This window comes from Helicoverpa armigera, chromosome 19 (assembly GCF_030705265.1).
Source record: "Helicoverpa armigera isolate CAAS_96S chromosome 19, ASM3070526v1, whole genome shotgun sequence".
In the NCBI taxonomy this organism is placed as follows: domain Eukaryota; kingdom Metazoa; phylum Arthropoda; class Insecta; order Lepidoptera; family Noctuidae; genus Helicoverpa; species Helicoverpa armigera.
The window spans coordinates 273897-293092 of record NC_087138.1 but is presented as its reverse complement, the minus strand read 5'-3'; the positions used below and the strand labels follow the sequence as shown (position 1 = coordinate 293092).

General features: G+C 35.6%; 1 protein-coding gene and 2 long non-coding RNA genes across 5 annotated transcripts; 2 read left to right on the top strand and 1 right to left on the bottom strand.

Moving 5' to 3' along the window:
• Window positions 1–2093: 2093 nt before the first annotated feature.
• On the top strand, window positions 2094–17130 carry LOC110380391 (metallothionein 10-II-like). The gene is made up of 10 exons (XM_064039362.1): window positions 2094–2158; window positions 4710–4736; window positions 4842–4868; window positions 4984–5010; window positions 5332–5358; window positions 9382–9408; window positions 10378–10404; window positions 16659–16685; window positions 16927–16953; window positions 17053–17130. Exons 1-10 carry the CDS (start codon window positions 2108–2110, stop codon window positions 17098–17100), a joined length of 315 nt encoding a protein of 104 aa, XP_063895432.1. The 5' UTR covers window positions 2094–2107; the 3' UTR covers window positions 17101–17130.
• Window positions 11065–11848, top strand: LOC135118226 (uncharacterized). 2 transcript variants are annotated; one of them, XR_010277442.1, is made up of 2 exons: window positions 11065–11561; window positions 11720–11848. It is a non-coding gene; the product is annotated as an uncharacterized LOC135118226 (long non-coding RNA). The 2 variants fall into 2 exon arrangements; XR_010277441.1 differs by having other exon boundaries at window positions 11714–11848.
• Window positions 14225–15155, bottom strand: LOC135118195 (uncharacterized). 2 transcript variants are annotated; one of them, XR_010277421.1, is made up of 3 exons: window positions 14913–15155; window positions 14528–14721; window positions 14225–14374 (listed from the first exon to the last, which is right to left on the bottom strand). It is a non-coding gene; the product is annotated as an uncharacterized LOC135118195 (long non-coding RNA). The 2 variants fall into 2 exon arrangements; XR_010277420.1 differs by having other exon boundaries at window positions 15032–15155.
• Window positions 17131–19196: the final 2066 nt, after the last annotated feature.

Here is a 19196-nt window from a genome sequence, read left to right as displayed (position 1 = left end):
AAGTTCGTGGTTAAACAATGCTTGTGGATGGGTGATCTTATAATGAAGAGTTGCTCCGCGTTTCGGGAGACACATCATCTGGATGGCATTTGAAAATCTTTAGTAGTAAAATAGTCACGGATAAATAAAGGCTAAAAAATCTGACAACCAGTTTGCGAAGAGATTAATTGAGATTTGGTTACGATCCGAATATCATCAATATAAAACGTGTAACTACTTTTAAATCTAAACTATAGCTAGTGACCCATTTCAAAACCTAAGTCAACATAGAAAGAATCATCCTATAATAACACCATGGTCAAAAGCATTACAATTATTCCAAGATCAGAACACTTTCCAATTTACTATCCATTCACAAAGCAGAAGAAATAACATACAAAGCAGCAAGCATATAATTCTCATAATGCAACGAGAAATGCAAATGATGCTCATTGTGAATGCAGTGCTTTCTTGCACTACGCCATGGAGGAAGGAACGATAGCGGAGTTGACATAAGGAAGGTAGGTCAGGCGCCTTCTTGTAGGCCAAGCAATGTACGGTAAGCGTGCTCAGTTACTAGAACAAACGAGGAGTTCGCAACAAGTGTGATGTTTCATAAGAGCCTCCGAAGGTCTATTTAAAATGAAACTATTGACTTTGATTTTGACTTCGGGTTTCTTGTCAAAGCAAAACCAATTCTATCAAAGATTAGTCTTGATCAACTAGTGATTTTATAGAAGGCTAGGATTCCATAGCAGTCGTTTTTAATAGAATTGCATTATGTCATCTCCGGTAGTCCTTTTGTTCTCTATGCAGTACGCCCAGATAAATAGGTGTTACTTTGTCACACATATGGAGATGACATCTCCAAGAACTGGTGTTACTTTTAGTACGTAGATTTTATTTTGTAAGCTGTACCTACTAAAATAGTTGTGTTCCTGTTTTTTACTTGCCGGAATGTATGTTGTTAAGAACACATCTCTGAAACAACTAGAATACTAGATGAACAAGTTTGACACGTGTTATGTAAGACAAATAGAAAGCACTTAGGTACGGTCGAATTGAGAAACCTACTACTTTTTTCAATTCAGTAATAAATAGAATACCGAGACAAAAGCAAAATTATTCTAGAAGCCAAAAAAAGAATGAAAATAATTCGAGCTATCAATTTTATGAGTTTTCTCATTACAATAGTCGAATTGGCACTGAAATATTTCAGTGATTTTAATAAAATATAGTTCTTGCCTGGTAACCTAATTTTATACTTTTATATTTTTATTTTAACTATGTTCTAAAATTCTTCAATTGTTTTGTCTGAATACAATATTAAAGCAACACTGATTTACAATGACTGCACGATTGACAGATTTCTTATATAAATACTTGTATGTTATAGATCATTTATAAGGTATTGTGCTACATCATATTGTGAACCCGATCACGAACCCGCAGAAACTCCAAGGAATATAGAAAAAGATATTTCTTTAAAAACGTCGCGGTTTTTGCGTGAAAGGATCGTAACGAAAGGTCTTTCTAAGAATACTGTATTTAAGTTAGATATGTACATGATTTGAGACTCCCCAGGGTTGAGACCTCAGTTTTGTAAGAGTTTTACTTACTTGAAGTTTTGTAAATAAGTCGGAAATCTTCTTTGACATACTTAGATAAGTACTTAAAATAGGTTTGGAACTCGAGGTCTCTTATACAGATTTAAAAAAATGTTTTCATTTGTAATTCACGTTTTTTTGTTTACTCACTAAAACTCAAAAAGAACACCAATTCTACTTTTTACTCTGAATAAACATTTTAGCTTTCAAAAACACAAAAAAACGATGCTACAGAATAATTACAGAAGTCAGTCGTTTCTGCTGAGATTCGAAAGGCCTGTAAATCATAAGTTTATTTTTTTATCAAAACTACTATTCACTTCTGTTTCCATTAGAAAAAGATACCATTTGAATATTTTTTCAAGCAGCAAACTGTCACCCATCTTGTCATCAACATCGGCAACAAATAAATGACTATCAGGCTGAGTATAGGTATAACTAGTCTAATGCACACTGGACAACCGTGTCTATCATGATAACCGCGTTAGGTGCGTGAAATGAGCGCCGATGTGATCATCACAATGTCGCGGCTGACTGCCTGCTGGCTGATTATCCTCCTCGTGTATATTAAGGTACCTAACATTATGTAACAATAACAACATTATTATAAGGTATTTTTACGGAAATAAGGAACGGACCTAGGGCAGTGTAAGTAAGTGTGGGGCAGTATGGCGCAGACTTTTTTCTAAAAATAAATATAAAACTTAACTCAATAATTAAGTTTTATATTTATTCATTTTAATTGTCGTGTGACCAATAAAAGAACAGCCTTCGCAAAACTCAATGATGGTCTACGATGCGTTTTCACAAAAGCGGATTTCCACTCAGTTTTCAGCTCGGAACATATTCCGAGCGACAAAAAACTTGTCATCGTTCGAACCGGTTCTCGTCAATTATTTTTGCTCTGCGACCTTAAAAAATCATCTTTAAAAAAAAAAATGTCACTGCCTTGTGTTACGGGTTTCTATAGGCCGAGATAACCAATTACCGTCAGGTGATCCGTCTTCTACCTGACTTCAAAAACTATTTAACATCGAGAGGTTATAAATAGCATATGGTTAAATTCTAAAACTCCCATCCAAACATAACTTCTATTTCCACAAGCATAAACATTCCTGAAGCCAGAACAATAGTTAGGATAACAATACCGCCGCCACGTACGAATATGAATACATTTGGTTCCGTACTTCAGTAGGTACGAACCGCCAGTTATATATGGAAATGCTGACTCCCATCTTGTTAAACTTTATTCAAGAGACATGGAAATCTGGTCAGCAAAACCAGTTTTATGTCACAAACTGTATGGACCATGGAGACAAAATAAAAGCGGAGGTGCCATAACGGATAATCTACTACGAAAGTAGCGCTCCAAAATGCGGGTGTGCGGGGGACGAGGAACGCTACTGTCTTCGCCCTTATACGCCTCCTTTTTGTTATACCAAAAATCGTTGACAGATATCTCAAAGAACTCGGACGCCTCGCTAGTTCACTCGTATCTGATCGTTTAGGTCATGCCTACCGTATGTATTTGACCTAGTAGAAGGCGCCTAATATACCTATATTATAACATCTCTGCTCATCTTTCCTTACTCCGTAGTATGAACTAACTCCTTGTCGAAAACTTCGTCTTATGCACATGTGATATTGATCACTTCGCTCGCTCAAGTCTGTTTCAAAGTGACTTCCAAAGGAAACTTGGCAAAGTGATAAAATATGATTTTAAAGTCACTTGTCAGGGTTTGAACTAGCGCATGTTCTCGTCGATTTTCGCCAAACTTAATGCGGAATTGAACGTAACTAACTTTTAACTTTGTAGTTACTTAAAGATGGTTTCAGAGCAGCGACAATATGATACTACTATTAAGTTTGATACGAACATAGCATTCAAGCTGTTCTTTCATCTTTGAGTTTTAAATTTAAACTATTTGTATGTAATTGGTAATTGATAATATTGATCATACAATGCAGGTCAAACCATTCTCCTCCACGGAGTCATTGTGTGTCTCACACACATACGTATGTACAAACATACTGTAGTATTATTGTATTAGCTGAGCCGAGGTTCAGGTTGTGACAATAATAGGCACACATTCAGGAAATTGAACGTGCAGCCCTACCTGTACACGTAACACAGTTAATTCACCTATGTACCTATTTACTTTTGACGTTAGGTACGCTTATCAGATAGTTCTGTTGCTGATAGCCTGGCCAACTCGGGAAAACCTTGTCAGTTCGCCGCGCACCTGAAATCAACCTCAATTGCCTAGGTCTCGCTACCGGCGTTGACCATGGGAGTGTCACTAACGAGCTGGAAGGACTTCAGTTTTAAGTTTAGGGTGATTATACACGATGATTTTACTTGAGGCTAGGAAACAACACTACCTATTTATAAAACAAAAGACACTGAAAACAACACTGAAAAGAAAAAAAAAACATGATTGAATAGAGTACCTCTTCCTTATTTGCCAATCGGATGAAAGTGCTAAGCCTACATGTTTCTTGTGTGAAAAAGCATTTTGCTACAAACTGACCGCAAACATACAAACACAATATTTGTAGGGACGCGCTTAAAGTAAAACAATCAGGATTACTGACCAGGTTCGATTTAACTTTACGTTAACGTGTATAGGAAGTTAGTGTTTTGTTAGGAAATCGGTAAGTAGTTAATCTGAAAATAGCATTTTACGTTACAACAGTTACAAACTAACAAAACTGTGCCATTCGTTACAACCCGTTTTAGCAAACAAGTAGTTTAAAAAGCATGGAATAATTACAAACTTCTAATTGATTTATTAATGGGAAACAAAGTTAAGCGAGCATTAGCGCTCACTCTTTGTAGTTTTTACAAGCTACATAAAGTTTACTAAACTAACATTAGATGAGAAAGTTTCTATAAAAATAAACTTTTGTTACTCTATTTAGCACAAAATCTTCGCCTTAATTAACTTATCTTGTCACATATTATTTTACTAGGTTTTATGTACGAAGGTTTGGAATATAAAATTCCTAATAAACTAGTCATCGTTTCAACAAGAAATGTCAAGTTAGCCATTAGCCATAACCTTTATCTACCTATTATATTTATACAATATTGATATTGAGTTTCTATGCTTCTTTTTTCAGAAAACATCATGTGTCTGTGACGCCCGAGTACGTACAAAATTTTACTAAAGAGATACTTCCAAAAGCCAAACCATTCATGCCTCATATATATTTTCTTTATTAATTAATAATATGCAGTTGTAATTTTTTCAGTGTTCAGGCGATCGCTGCTATTCGGGAGTATGTAATATACAATATGTAGTTTCATATTAATACTAACTCGAACTTTTGCAAGCTAGACCGCGTAGCAAATTATATTTTTGTATTATAAAACTTATGCTGTTTGTTATTTTAGTTCACTGGATCTAAATGCATGTCTACAGTAAGTAATTACTAAAATAATATGACACATAGCACCTAAGTTCCGAACTTATTGCATTTCATACTTCAATTGGTACATTATACTAATGAATCATCAAAAGTGATTTATTTGGTTAAAATTACTTTACCACGGTAATCAAAACACAGGTTTCGATAAACTACCTCTTGATTTGATGACTAGTTTATCTGAAAAAGAATAATCATTCATTCTTAAGTACTGTTTTAAGTTAGGTAAGCATTTTTTTACTTGGCTTTCAAACTTACTAACGCAGCCAACTGCTCGGGTATATTTACCCATTTATATGTTACCTATTGTTTACAGTGTGTTTCTAGCCTTTGTGCGTCTGGTGTAAGTACTAATCACTTATTTATCAAAAAATCGTAAGAAACATACTTGGTTTGCATGTTGTGGAGAAATATGTTCAGTAGTTCAGCACTATGTATGTAATGTACATACATAGATAATTACAAGAAATTCGTAGTTATTTATCCAGTCGGACTACAACGAAAAATACAATAACATTCACAACACTGAAAATACCATATCCTAAAACATTAAATTCAAACAATAAATTCAAGCATAATTTATTGGAATTGTACCTTTAACATTTTCATGTCATCAAAAAAACCCTTTTTGTTTACTCGTTTTAAATATAATACAATTTCATTTTAAAACAAATTTTGTGCTACACTCAGCAATTTTTGTTCGAATATGTAGATGTTATCTCGATAACGTACAATTAGGGCAGCTCAATTACCATACATTTGCATTGGGAAGTATTGCTGGTACAAAGGGCGAAGGTTTGTAAAACGGTAACATGTGTATATTTTAATATAGGCTCTTTAATGCGTGGCGTAGTAACAGATACATTAATGAAAAATAATCAAAATATAGATATTTTATTGGTTTCCTGTTTCCTTAAAATTATAAACTTCGGTATAATTCGATGAGTATTTTTTTTTCATATTTCTAAACTATCTTCTGCCAGCTATTTCATATTTAGTAGAAAGCCTTGCTTTGGTAAAACAGCCTCTCTGAAAGAATTCTTATTTTTTACCGGTAGTACCTGGTATAGCTTGTTCCATCAAACAAACAACGAAATAGTAATCCGGTTTTCTGGCATCTAAAATTTTCACTGATAATGTTTAGTACATCCAATACAATAATCTGTTATGATTTCTGCAGAATCGCCATAAAATCTTTACCGGCTCGACTACCTTTATTTTCTACGTAGCCATGACAGCAAGACCGATGGGCAATTTTCCTCGTAATTACTATTTAATACTAAAGTTAAACGCCATTTATAGCGGACCCATAACATGATGGATGGTAATTAATGACCTCTCCGATACAGTCAACGGCTTTGCACTTACAAAAATAATACCTTATTTGATGACCTTGAATTTGTGTTAGAGTCAAGGTCAAGGTCGAATTTACTATGTCGTTTTATGGATGTGAAATGAGAGTCTGATTATACTTTTTACAGTACTTTTTTAAATATTTTATGACTGGACTTGCTAGTTTTACCATTTATCATTTATTTACTAAAGACATCTTTTTTCTGCGTTATTATATTGCACTTCAGAATAAAGTTATGAAAATATCGCATTAATTCATCATAGTTGTTACAAAACGCTAAAACATTAAACCAAAAAGATAATTATCACTTTTCGAGCAAAATATAAATGTCAAAAAGTAAACTTTAGCCCACCTTTATACATCGTTAGTGCAAATGCCTAATTACCCGTAATAACCTTGAATAAACGACTGCCAACCGCCAACGATCACGATAAACTGAATATTACTGAAACTACCAACTTTCAGTAGTCGAAACGGCTCCTGGAATCATATTTGAGTCTGTAATGGGCCATTAGGCAGATGCATAGTCTGTATTGAAATACGGCTGTGGTTGTTGTAAGATCCGTACTAATATTAGATAAGGTTTGTACAGACTACGCGTTTTAATGTACGCGCAGTCGAATACACGTTGTAGATTTGGATGACTCGTCTGTACTTAGCTTTATATATCAGTCTCAGTCGATTTCGATGTATGGCACTGAACGAAACTACTTCTAGGTTACTTTTTGTTTGGGTGCAAACCTAAATTCAGTAGAGACGCGAGGTTGCGGTCAAATAATAAGTCTAATAAGTAAATTCGTAAGCTTATTATTTTGCAACGATTTCATGCTTAAAAAGACAAACAGGTGTCATATACATATATACATAGATATACCTACTTGCATACATGTGTAGAAAGAAAATCACACGGATGAAGTCGCAGATGAAATCTAGTAATTGAATGAAAGAGCAGAGAACGTCAGTTTATTCGGCAAACCTATTGGTGCTCAGGTTTTTCCATTAGCACAATAACGCTGCTGAAATCCTGGAACTGACTGGAACTGGTTTTTTACCCCTTGTAGCTTTTATGGCATTGAAACCTTTTCCCGATTATTTGTTTTGTGTTCAATGTTGTGCTGTATCAAATATTACACGTGTTGCTTCCGAAGTTACAGGTAAATTCTCTGTCTGTTTAGCTAAAGTGAATAAAAAAAATGTTACTGCAAAAATGCGCCCAAGTGCTTATAAATTGCTCATTTTTGCATATACCGGACAAAGGAATAGGTTCCGATGACAACGATGATGATAGACACGGCGATGTAGCAATGTAACACCGAAAAAAAAACAGACACCAGGCTGCTTTGTGAAAGACGAAGCGGTTAATAATTATTTTTTAAAAAAGGTTGTCACTATATTAATAGCTCTCAATTTGTGTTCACCCCATGTGGAAGTAAAATGCTTGTCTTCCCAAGAGAACTAAATTAAGTTGATCCCGAAGCAGTGAAGTCAAGGTCCCGGGGTCAAACTTGCTAAAAGCCTCTAATTTATTAAACATACTGCGACCTCAAATTAACTTTACCCTAAGAATTTAAGGAAACTGGGGACAATGTTAATTGTATTATTTATAAAAAATACAACAACGAGAGAAATAAAGTTTTATAAGGGAAGTAAAAGTAATTCATACCCATTTTAAATTCTTTAAATCCGTGGGATCCTTTAGTCCCCGTGGGATCACTAGTATTTTTATCGTGATTTTAGTATGAAAATATTCTTAAGCCAGCGGTCGCCCCGCGTCCCTTGGGAACTATTACGCGCACCCGGATAAAAAGTAATTTCAGCCAACAAGGAATGAGTAATCTAACACTGATATAATGTTTCAAGTTGATGCAATAGTTTGCGGGATCGTGAACTATAATATTAGTTAGGATAGATAGAGATTAAACCAAACAGTTAGGTTAAATCGTAATTGCATCAGACAGTTATTAGGGTTTTTGACCATTACTTACAATTTCAAAGTTTAAACTATCCCATTTACACCATTTAGCAGGATGTTTGATCCCCATTACGAATTACGTACCCATTAAGTTAAGGCGTTTTCACACAGATAGTCCGTATTTTAAGGAAACGTATGTAGATAGGTGTTTTAAAAACATCGCTTTTATATAATCTAATTGTAATTAATTTATACGTACACTAGTGGCACGGCTAAAAAACTTTAACAGTGAGTTTCACTATTTTACGATAATGATAACCAAACCATGTTCAGTTTTCAAATCGAAGATATGACCAATGGGCTGTAGTTTCACAGCTGGTTACGGTTATAGTAATAGTGAAATGGTGCAACTAGCCCAGACCTTTAATACGAACCACTGTGCAGCCCTTAGGTACATAAACACAACTATTACAATATACCACCACCAAACCTACAAACACCACTTTCCCTTCTACATAACATACAAAAAACAAAACAAATCACGCTCCATTCTCCAGTTCCCCAGCATCGTCAGGTGTTGAGTAATGCTACCATCACACCACATTTGTTCCTGCACGCTGGGGAAATAACCCCGCATTTACATCTCGCGAGCACCTTCTGTCTGAGATTACACCTGGGATGCATTACAGTTACACAACTAGTTTAGTTTTCGTGTTGAATGCCTGAAAATTGTGGGTTGTTTTATCTAGTTTTTGGGTGGGTGAAAATTTTTGGCTGTCTAGACAGTATTTTTAAAACAAAATTCTAAGATAAAAATTGGAGTTCTACTTTATTGTGTTTTAGTCGAAAACTGAATAGTACTCGCTTGTTATACAAATAAGTTTAAGAACAATTTTTTGCAGAGCACATTGAATGGTCAATAGTTTTAAATAATGCTTCAATTGTACAAAGTACATTCACTGCAAAAATTGGCTTTGTCAGTCACTGGAGAGCAAACCAGCGAAGCTCTCAAAATTAAGCAGATCCAAGTCGCAGATCCAAGTCGCTGTGGCCGAAATCGGCCAGGATCAATATATATGTACAATGTGTTATTTTTACAGTGTATCGGACAAAATTGCTCGTCAACGGTGAGTCTATATACAAATTCTTAACCTTACAAACCTTTATATTTTGATTCGTATTCTATCAACAGCTGTTCACATCTGTCTGACTAGATTTTCTTCCATAATTACAACCAGACTTGACGCGATAAAATGCGTAAATATTCACGAACACCTACTGGTAACAACTTCTTGCAAAACATGACCTTGCGAAAGCTTAGTCACACCAAATAGACTTAACTTAAAACATAAAGGTGAGAGTCTTCTCCACCTAATGTTCGCGTTAAGTTATTTAAGTAATTAACGCACGTAGTAACAAGTTTTAAGTATATAGTTCTAGCTTAGATAATAGTCTTGATGTCTGGAAACGTACCTGCGTGACATTTTGCGTTTTAAGCTAATGTTACTGAAAATTATGCTAATTATTTACTTTGCGCTAAAACTTTGCGTTGAGCTTTAATCTCCGATGTTTATTTACTGCTTATTTTATGAAATCATCTTCTTCGTTAGAATTAAGGTTTCCTTAACTTATAATATGTCTGAGAACACGATTTTTTATGACCCTGAAACCGTAACAACAGCCGCCGTGATTCTGGTCTGTACTGAATGTACTAAGGTCCCGCAATTACGATTTTGGTTCGCTTCAGTGTATCCCAAGACTTTTCATAGCAGCCTCACACTCACTCGACCAACGAGGCATACGATAGTAGCCAGTAGGTACAATCTGTCAAACTTTAATGGATTTTCAACTTTATCTCTAAAATATAAGGATCATTTTCTGTATGATTCCACGAGTAAAACGTGTATACTTGACAAACTCAACTCTAAGAAAAGATACAATAAGATACTTTATATTCGGGCACCTAAGTTAATTCGTACCTACCGGTATATAATGAAACCGCGGGACACATCTCATACACTAGGCACAAATTGTTCCTAGTACCATAAGTTAATATAAAGGAAACAATAAATTAAAGTAATGTGCTTAATTCTCAGTGTACCGGCCTACAGTGTACTGCGGGGGTAAGTTTATATACATTTACAACTTATTTCATAAATACTTAGGTACTAGAAAAAACTTATTTGACTGTGAATACCAAAGTTCTAGTAGTTAGATACAGATTTTGCGTGTATCTTGGGAATCAGACTTATATTATTATAGACATAGTGAAAAAGGTATATTTATAGCCCAAATACCTAAAGTGATCAGTCGCTTCATGTGGGCTGAACCCAAAGGGACCACAAAATTCATATTACCTAGCTTAAATCACAAAATAAATACAAACTTAAAATTTTAGGTATATTGTAAAATGAATCTAAGTGTTATCATGTGCCTAGCTTTTTTCTATTTCAAAATATTAATCTTACGACAGCCGTATGTAACTATTACTAGGTCTACCTACTTATACGACATAAGTGTCGGTTATAACGTTTTATTAAAAAGTACAGCTCGTGGATCGGATCTAGCTCTTATTAAATATCTAAGCGTCGCGACGCTTGCTTGAGATTGCTACATTGCTGCCTTGTATATACGTCTGTACCTACATATGTAATGCCCGTTTTCACCAACAACCTCTTACCGTTTCCCTATCTAAATGCTACTTTTAGTAAGGATCCCTCCCAATTTGACACCTACCTAAATTCATTTTCACCACACTTGTACATGGATCCCTTAAGTAAGTGACAGATTACTAGTTCTATAAACGATAATGCAAAGTCGATATTTTATCGATAAAATGATTTTTCTGTACTTCTTAAGAAATAAACGTCTATCGAGTATATATTACTAAAGCCTGTGAGTTTTTTTTCTTGTGATGTTATTTTAATTTAACTTAAACTACATTACGCTATGTTTTATGCAATAAAACAGTAAAGAGGTTTTCTATAGGTGAATTTTTACCTATGTCATTCGCGCGTTTGTCAAATTGACTGATGTGTATGTGTACATAGAGTGAGGTTAATTTTGGGTTTATTATTGTTGAATAGATAAGTTTATTTTGGCAGAGAAGAGAAAACGAGGATAAACCTTTCTTGCAGAAGAAAAAGACAAGCTAGTGAAATTGCTGACGTCTCATAGAGACACAATATTAAACAAAAAACGGATGGGACCACGAACGAAGCCAAAAACAAAGCTTGGATCCAGTCACAAATAGTTTTAATGCGACAGGAACCGTTTACAGGTAAATGTGAATAATGTCTGTGTATAATAATATAGTGTATTAAGATATTGCCGTACAACTGTGTTCCTTGTTTTACTGTCGGCTTCATTGTATTTTTGTTCTCCATGAGTTGATGGATTTAAGTATGGGGTTAAAATTATATATTTATTTAGTTTCAGGTGGTGCGAGAAATTGGAAAGACGTTTAAAAACATGCTGCGCCCAGACCACCTCAAATTGAATTGGTGCAGGAGGATGATGATAATGTTTGGTACATCATATGAGGACTAATATTAAAATATTTGTTTACTATCTTTGTTTTAATTTACATAATTTATTATGTTCAATGTTAGCCTACTTCTTACCTCCAGAGGGTATCCCCTATCACCTAGGAGATAGGCTCCTCCATATTCACCATTTTCGAATCATTGGTATCTACTGCAGTTTTGGTATTTAAGGCCTATTCAAACCTGAGCGATATTCGCTGCCGCTGTGGGTAGAGGTAGATACCGCGCCGGTTTCGCTCAGGTATTTAGTATCAAGTATAGTTACCGGCACGGATATTGAGCTCTCGGCGGAAGAGTGGGGATCGCTTTGCGCACTGTACACAAGGCAATAAACCAATAAATAGTTTCTGCGCAGGTGAAGGTCAGGGCTCAATATCCGTGCCGATAACTATACCGCGGCTAGAGCGACCTGAGCGATATCCACTGCCGCTGTGGGTAGAAGTACATACCGCGCGGCAGCAGCGGCATGCATCCCGAACATCAACAGTAATATTACCGCATACCCACAGGGTTTTCTCTGCCGTAGACGGTAACGAATACCGCTTAGGTCTGAATAGGCCTATAGTTGTCCCGGCCACCGCGAAACTACATCAGTGATTACCAGTCATGATCATCGTACTTTTTTCTCAGACATCTGCTCTTTCACGTAAGATAGGTACGTGGTCTTCTAATGATTATTATTTTACATATCCACAACCTCCACAGCTTCTAAACTTTCTAAAAGTTTACGTTTCATTTTTTTTTTTTTGCTTTTTAAACATGGTATTTTTGGTGTTACATAACATATAAAGGTACATTTCACTATCCATCGCCAGAAACGGTTCAAAATATGTTTGTATTCTGTAATGATAATGATAGGAGTTGTTTAAGCAGGCATCAGTCGGGCTCCCAAGTTTAAGTGAAATTTTTAGGTTAAAATTGACACCTAGGCTTTGGTGAAAATGAAATTCTTATTAAGTGTTCCGTAAATGCTCCCTAAATTTAGGTATTCGTTGGCGAAAACGGGCATAAGTATGTAAGAGTACCCGCACACTTCATTCTAAACAGTCGGCCGACAGTTGACCTGAAGTTTAACACGTTTCATTAAAGAAAATCTGGATTCCAATAAAGTTTTCAGTCAGTCTGATACCGACTAAATACCTGATCTTTGTAATGTGTGTACTAAAATTCATCTTCATACTGATTTATGAGCCCAAACAAACTATCGGCCGACTAAAAGTTTGCAGAGTGCTGGTACTCTAATGCCCGTTTTCACCAACGAATACCTAAATTTAGGGAGCATTTACGGAACACTTAATAAGAATTTCATTTTCACCAAAGCCTAGGTGTCAATTTTAACCTAAAAATTTCACTTAAACTTGGGGGCCCGATTGATGCCTGCTTAAACAACCCCTATCATTATCATTACATAATACAAACATATTTTGAACCGTTTCTGGAAATGGATAGTGAAATGTACCTTTATATGTTATGTAACACCAAAAATACCATGTTTAAAAAGCAAAAAAAAAATGAAACGTAAACTTTTAGAAAGTTTAGAAGCTGTGGAGGTTGTGGATATGTAAAATAATAATCATTAGAAGACCACGTTCCCATCTTACGTGAAAGAGCAGATGTCTGAGAAAAAAGTACGATGTTCATGACTTTTTTATACGATTATAGGTTATCACTTGCTATGAATGCACTTGCTAGGTCGTGATGTCGCTGAATTATTAAAAAATAGGAAGTCCTGCATGTCCATAAATATACAGACCATAACAGATGCAAATCTGGTAATCACTGATGTAGTTTCGCGGTGGCCGGGACAACTATAGGCCTATTCAGACCTAAGCGGTATTCGCTACCGTCTACGGCAGAGAAAACCCTGTGGGTATGCGGTAATATGACTGTTCAGACCTAAGCGGTATTCGCTACCACTTGCGACAGAGAAAACCCAGTGGGTATGCGTTAATATTACTGTTGATGTTCGGGATGCATGCCGCTGCTGCCGCGCGGTATGTACTTCTACCCACAGAGGCAGTGTATATCGCTCAGGTCGCTCTAACCGCGGTATAGTTATCGACACGGATATTGAGCCCTGACCTTCACCTGCGCAGAAGCCATTTATTGCCTTGTGAGCAGTGCGCAAAGCGATCCCCACTCTTCCGCCGAGAGCTCAATATCCGTGCCGGTAACTATACTTGATACTAAATACCTGAGCGAAACCGGCGCGGTATCTACCTCTACCCACAGCGGCAGCGAATATCGCTCAGGTTTGAATAGGCCTTAAATACCAAAACTGCAGTAGATACCAATGATTCGAAAATGGTGAATATGGAGGAGCCTATCTCCTAGGTGATAGGGGATACCCTCTGGAGGTAAGAAGTAGGCTAACATTGAACATAATAAATTATGTAAATTAAAACAAAGATAGTAAACAAATATTTTAATATTAGTCCTCATATGATGTACCAAACATTATCATCATCCTCCTGCACCAATTCAATTTGGGGTGGGCTGGGCGCAGCATGTTTTTACACGTCTTTCCAATTTCTCGCACCACCTGAAACTAAATAAATATAATAAATCTATAATTTTAACCCCATACTTAAATCCATCAACTCATGGAGAACAAAAATACAATGAAGCCGACAGTAAAACAAGGAACACAGTTGAACGGCAATATCTTATATTATTATACACAGATATTATTCACATTTACCTGTAAACGGTTCCTATCGCATTAAAACTATTTGTGACTGGATCCAAGCTTTGTTTTTGGCTTCGTTCGTGGTCCCATCCGTTTTTTGTTTAATATTGTGTCTCTATGAGACGTCAGCAATTTCACTAGCTTGTCTTTTTCTTCTGCAAGAAAGGTTTATCCTCGTTTTCTCTTCTCTGCCAAAATAAACTTATCTATTCCACAATAATAAACCCAAAATTAACCTCACTCTATGTACACATACACATCAGTCAATTTGACAAACGCGCGAATGACATAGGTAAAAATTCACCTATAGAAAACCTCTTTACTGTTTTATTGCATAAAACATAGCGTAATGTAGTTTAAGTTAAATTAAAATAACATCACAAGAAAAAAAACTCACAGGCTTTAGTAATATATACTCGATAGTCGTTTATTTCTTAAGAAGTACAGAAAAATCATTTTATCGATAAAATATCGACTTTGCATTATCGTTTGTAGAACTAGTAATCTGTCACTTACTTAAGGGATCCATGTACAAGTGTGGTGAAAATGAATTTAGGTAGGTGTCAAATTGGGAGGGGTCCTTATTAAAAGTAGCTTTTAGATAGGGAAACGGTAAGAGGTTGTTGGTGAAAACGGGCATAAGGGCTTGTGTATAGTGTGTGGAAATGGATTCAATGCGTCTGCCATAATATTTGAAATGTATTTCATGTAATATAAGATGACAAGCCAAATAGTTCATAAAGAAAATAAATATCAGAACTTGGTCTTTAAATGTCGATTGTTAGGTACTTTACTTTACTACTTTACTACTAAACCCAACAAATAGGTTATTTGAGCAATTAAGTAGGTACAAAATTCTATCTTATTAATACCTCAGAGGTGTTATCTTTGTTCTCACTTAACTGTTTTCTATTTCTTTCTCAATACCTATATACATATTTGTCATATTAAATCTCGTTATCTTTTTTCCTAAATAATATCGCTACTATACACAAATATATATAAAGGGCCTTGTGAAGGGTATTACTGACATATTGCTCGGTACTAAATTACAGGACGGCTCGGGCTAATTGCTGCCTATTTTTCACTTCTTGATTAATTGCCGCTAAATTATTAAATTAAACATCGTCAATTATGTCATCTTAAAAGCGTGAATACTAAGTAGAGCTTCTTCCTGTACTCTGATAAAATAAAACATGGGGATTGTGTAGCTTCGCTAAAACTACTATTAACTACTACTAACCATGTTTAATGCAAATAAACGATTTATTATTATTAAAAAAAAGGAATATTTCGAATTTGAAAAATTTTGAAATAGAAAAAGAAATCGTTTTCGAAATTTTTCAAGTAGTTTCGGAGTCTTAGGCAAACACATGAACATTTTATTTTCCTCTTTCTAATATTACTTTAGATTTCGAAGACACTTCAGTAGGGCCCAATAAGGCTAAAGGCAGGTTTTAGTCAGTAAAAATAAATTTTGGTTCAAAACCCGCACTCTCTCATACGAGATCGTAGAATAGGTCCTGTATTCGGGTTTAAGCGATAAAACACAAACGTTGAACCACTCTAAAATATTGTAGAACAGTAACAAATTCATGAGAACAATATGTTTTGTAATCACTAGAATGGAAACTTCCAGTCGAATGCACTGGCTTCAACATTCTCTATTATTTGTTTTTTGCTAACATGTGGTGTAACATACTAGCTGGTGTATACGATTCTGTCTGGAATTTTCGTATGAATAAATCAATAGACCGAATTTAAGAGGATGATTTATTCTATCAAAATAAAATTGAGGAATAGAGAGATTTTTTAAACTTAAAACCGTTTATTGCTAGAGAACGGTTATCTTACGTTCATTATAATAGGACTTTTTATGTCCCTCTGCAGGGCATATGTATACCTGATCTCACATTTACTCAAAGCGGGATTCTGATTTCAAGATGTTCTCTTATACCTCCTTCCAGTTTTTGTAAAATTACTTTTTCATTCTGACTGAAGGCGGCTATAGTTATTATCCGCAGTCACTTCCAAATTTATAGGAACAAAGTTATTTGACGACTATGAAATTGCATAATAATATGATATGTAGTGTCACACAGACAGACAGAAAATATAATTCAACGTAAATAATTCGTTCCAGTGCACCGGGGATTACTGCACAGCGACGGTGAGTGCATACAGTTGCATTTTGCATACCAATGTCATTTGCTACGATTATGTCAAAACAGAAGGCTGTTTGATGTTAAGAGACCCATAACATAACCAGAAATAGCAAAGAATTGAAGTATTTTTCTTGGTTTGGTTGAATGTTTTTTTTTATATCGGAACAATAGTTCAACAGTGTAACAGAGAAAAAAACAAAGAAAGTTTACATTTTAAAATAATTAATGATGATTTATTTTAAACAGTGTATCGGACTTTCTTGCAAGGCATTTGTAAGTACATTCTCTTATTTTGGGGTATTTTTTATAATACTACTTTGCTGAAAAGACACGTTTGGTGTCTGTACTATAATGGAGATTTTTTTATTTCAGTGTGAAGGCACTGGGTGTGCTTTTGAAACAAAATTATGGCTAAAATAAATTAATTATAAGATTTTTGTTTTATTTACCCTCAGATCAAATATTTCAGAGTATTTACCTTATCCACTTAGATTTCACAGAAACTATAAAAACAGATCTATAATAAAAATAACTCTACAGGTTTAAAAAAAGACGTCGGCAAATTGAGAACCTCCCTTTCGGCAAGTCGGTTACAAAAAGATTAAACGAAATACAAAACTGGCTACTTATTGCCCAAACAAACAAGAATAATAAACTATTATTTATATGACCATCTCATATCTTTCACTTATGAAACTCCAAAGATCTCTTAACATGCCAATCATTTGCCGGCTGAATGACCCCAGATAACGGCAGGGGAGCTGGGGGGAAGGGGTGCGGGGTGCGGGGTGCGGGGGTGATGAGGGCTCGTAATTACACTACCCTCATGTCAATGACAAGCTGTGACTTGTATTCGATATTAGGGCTCAGTGATTTAAGGGATGTCATCGTCTATCTATAAATAGGTTTGTAAATTGAAATGTTGTATGTTGGTGGGTTAAACACATACATATACGATATAATACATACATTAGAACACCCTAGCTAAATCAAAAACCCATGTTGATAGATGTTTAGGCCCAAGTTCACTGACAAAATAGACGTCAGCATGTCGATTCTATAAAATATCACAACTCACTTCGACATCACTCTCACTTCGACTTCGATCTAAAGGTAGAATTCCGTGGACGCGACAATAGTCAACCTATGAAAATGTATGGCACCGTTGTCGAGGCCCGTGACAGTCGCGCGCGGCCGACGAATTTCGTAAGCTGCTCGCGGCATTGTCAAAAATTTAATTCTGGTTTTACTAAAATTCTATAGATGTTATTAAGCGCTAGACCATGTTGAGAAGCGTACGGCCGCGAGCGGCTCACGAAATTCGTCGTCCGCGCGCGACTGTCGCAGCCCTCGGCAGCGGTGCCATACATTTTCATAGGTTGATTTTTGTCGCGCGCGGCTACGACAATCGCGACCCACGGAATTCTACCTTAAAGTTTCGTGATTGACATTGTCAAACTACACTAGCGCTACACTATCGAGCGTGTTGACAAGTTGAACTAAATCAAAGTCGAGATTTTGACAGATCTGTCAAAATCTGTCTATCTATAGGGAGGTAGGGAGAGATGGGCAGTTGGGAGACATGATCAAATCAGAATAAAAGGGGGGTCCTTTTATTCTGATTTCTGATCATAGTTTTGTTTTTTTTTTATTGGGTAGTTTACGTTACCGACTGGTAACAGTGTTCATCCATAGACTATCTGTCATTTCTGTGAGTTGTCAAGAACAAACACTCGTAAAAGTACTTAAATATTTTGTTGCGGTTTCGGATCGTTATAAAGAGAAAACTAATGAAAGGTATGTGTATTTTCTATTATTAATTATTGATTGTCAAAATCTCCAGTTACAATTATAGTAAGTCGATGCAAACCACACCTATTATACCTTTAGAAGAGAGTACTACAGCAATAGTTTATGGGCCCCACGTTTTTATTTTAGTCTAATATGACCGGGACCACCTACGTAGGTTGACAGGTAAGTAACTATTTTTTATTTTCTAGTTTTCAGTGCACATAAGATAAAACCGTTTAACTTAAAAGTTTTTTACCGATTTTTTTCATAAACTAAGTCAAAGTGTCCAATGCTCCCTATGGTAGGGAGGCTTGGACATACCATGTAATGTATAATTTGTAAATTTTGCTCTTCTTCGTCAGTGAAAATTTGTGAGGTTATAAATCTGCGCGAAAAATCCTTTATAGAATCTTGTTTCAGGTACCGTTGCCAACTTGATCTAGAGACTATTATATTTAAAATAGTGTTTAAATAAAGTTCTAAGTGTTTTAAAGTGATTAAGTGCCTACCTTTAACGATGGCTAGAATGTTTTTGCTTTAATCTTTATTAGAAGAAGCTCATGCTTTAGATAATTTAGAAAAGCGTCAACAATCTGCTAGAATTCGTAGTTTATCTTTATTAACTCGCGATGATGACTATGTGAGCATATATAGATTGTCAAAGGAGCTAGTTGACCAACTGGAGTCTGATTTACTGCCCCTGATAAAGCCCACAAAACGTCGAG

Coding starts and splice junctions, on each gene's coding strand:
- LOC110380391 (XM_064039362.1), top strand. CDS start 2,108: ATGTCGCGGCTGACTGCCTGCTGGCTGATTATCCTCCTCGTGTATATT. Junction 4,737..4,841: donor CATGTGTCTGTGACGCCCGA/GTACGTACAAAA, acceptor TAATTTTTTCAG/TGTTCAGGCGATCGCTGCTA. Junction 4,869..4,983: donor GCGATCGCTGCTATTCGGGA/GTATGTAATATA, acceptor TTGTTATTTTAG/TTCACTGGATCTAAATGCAT.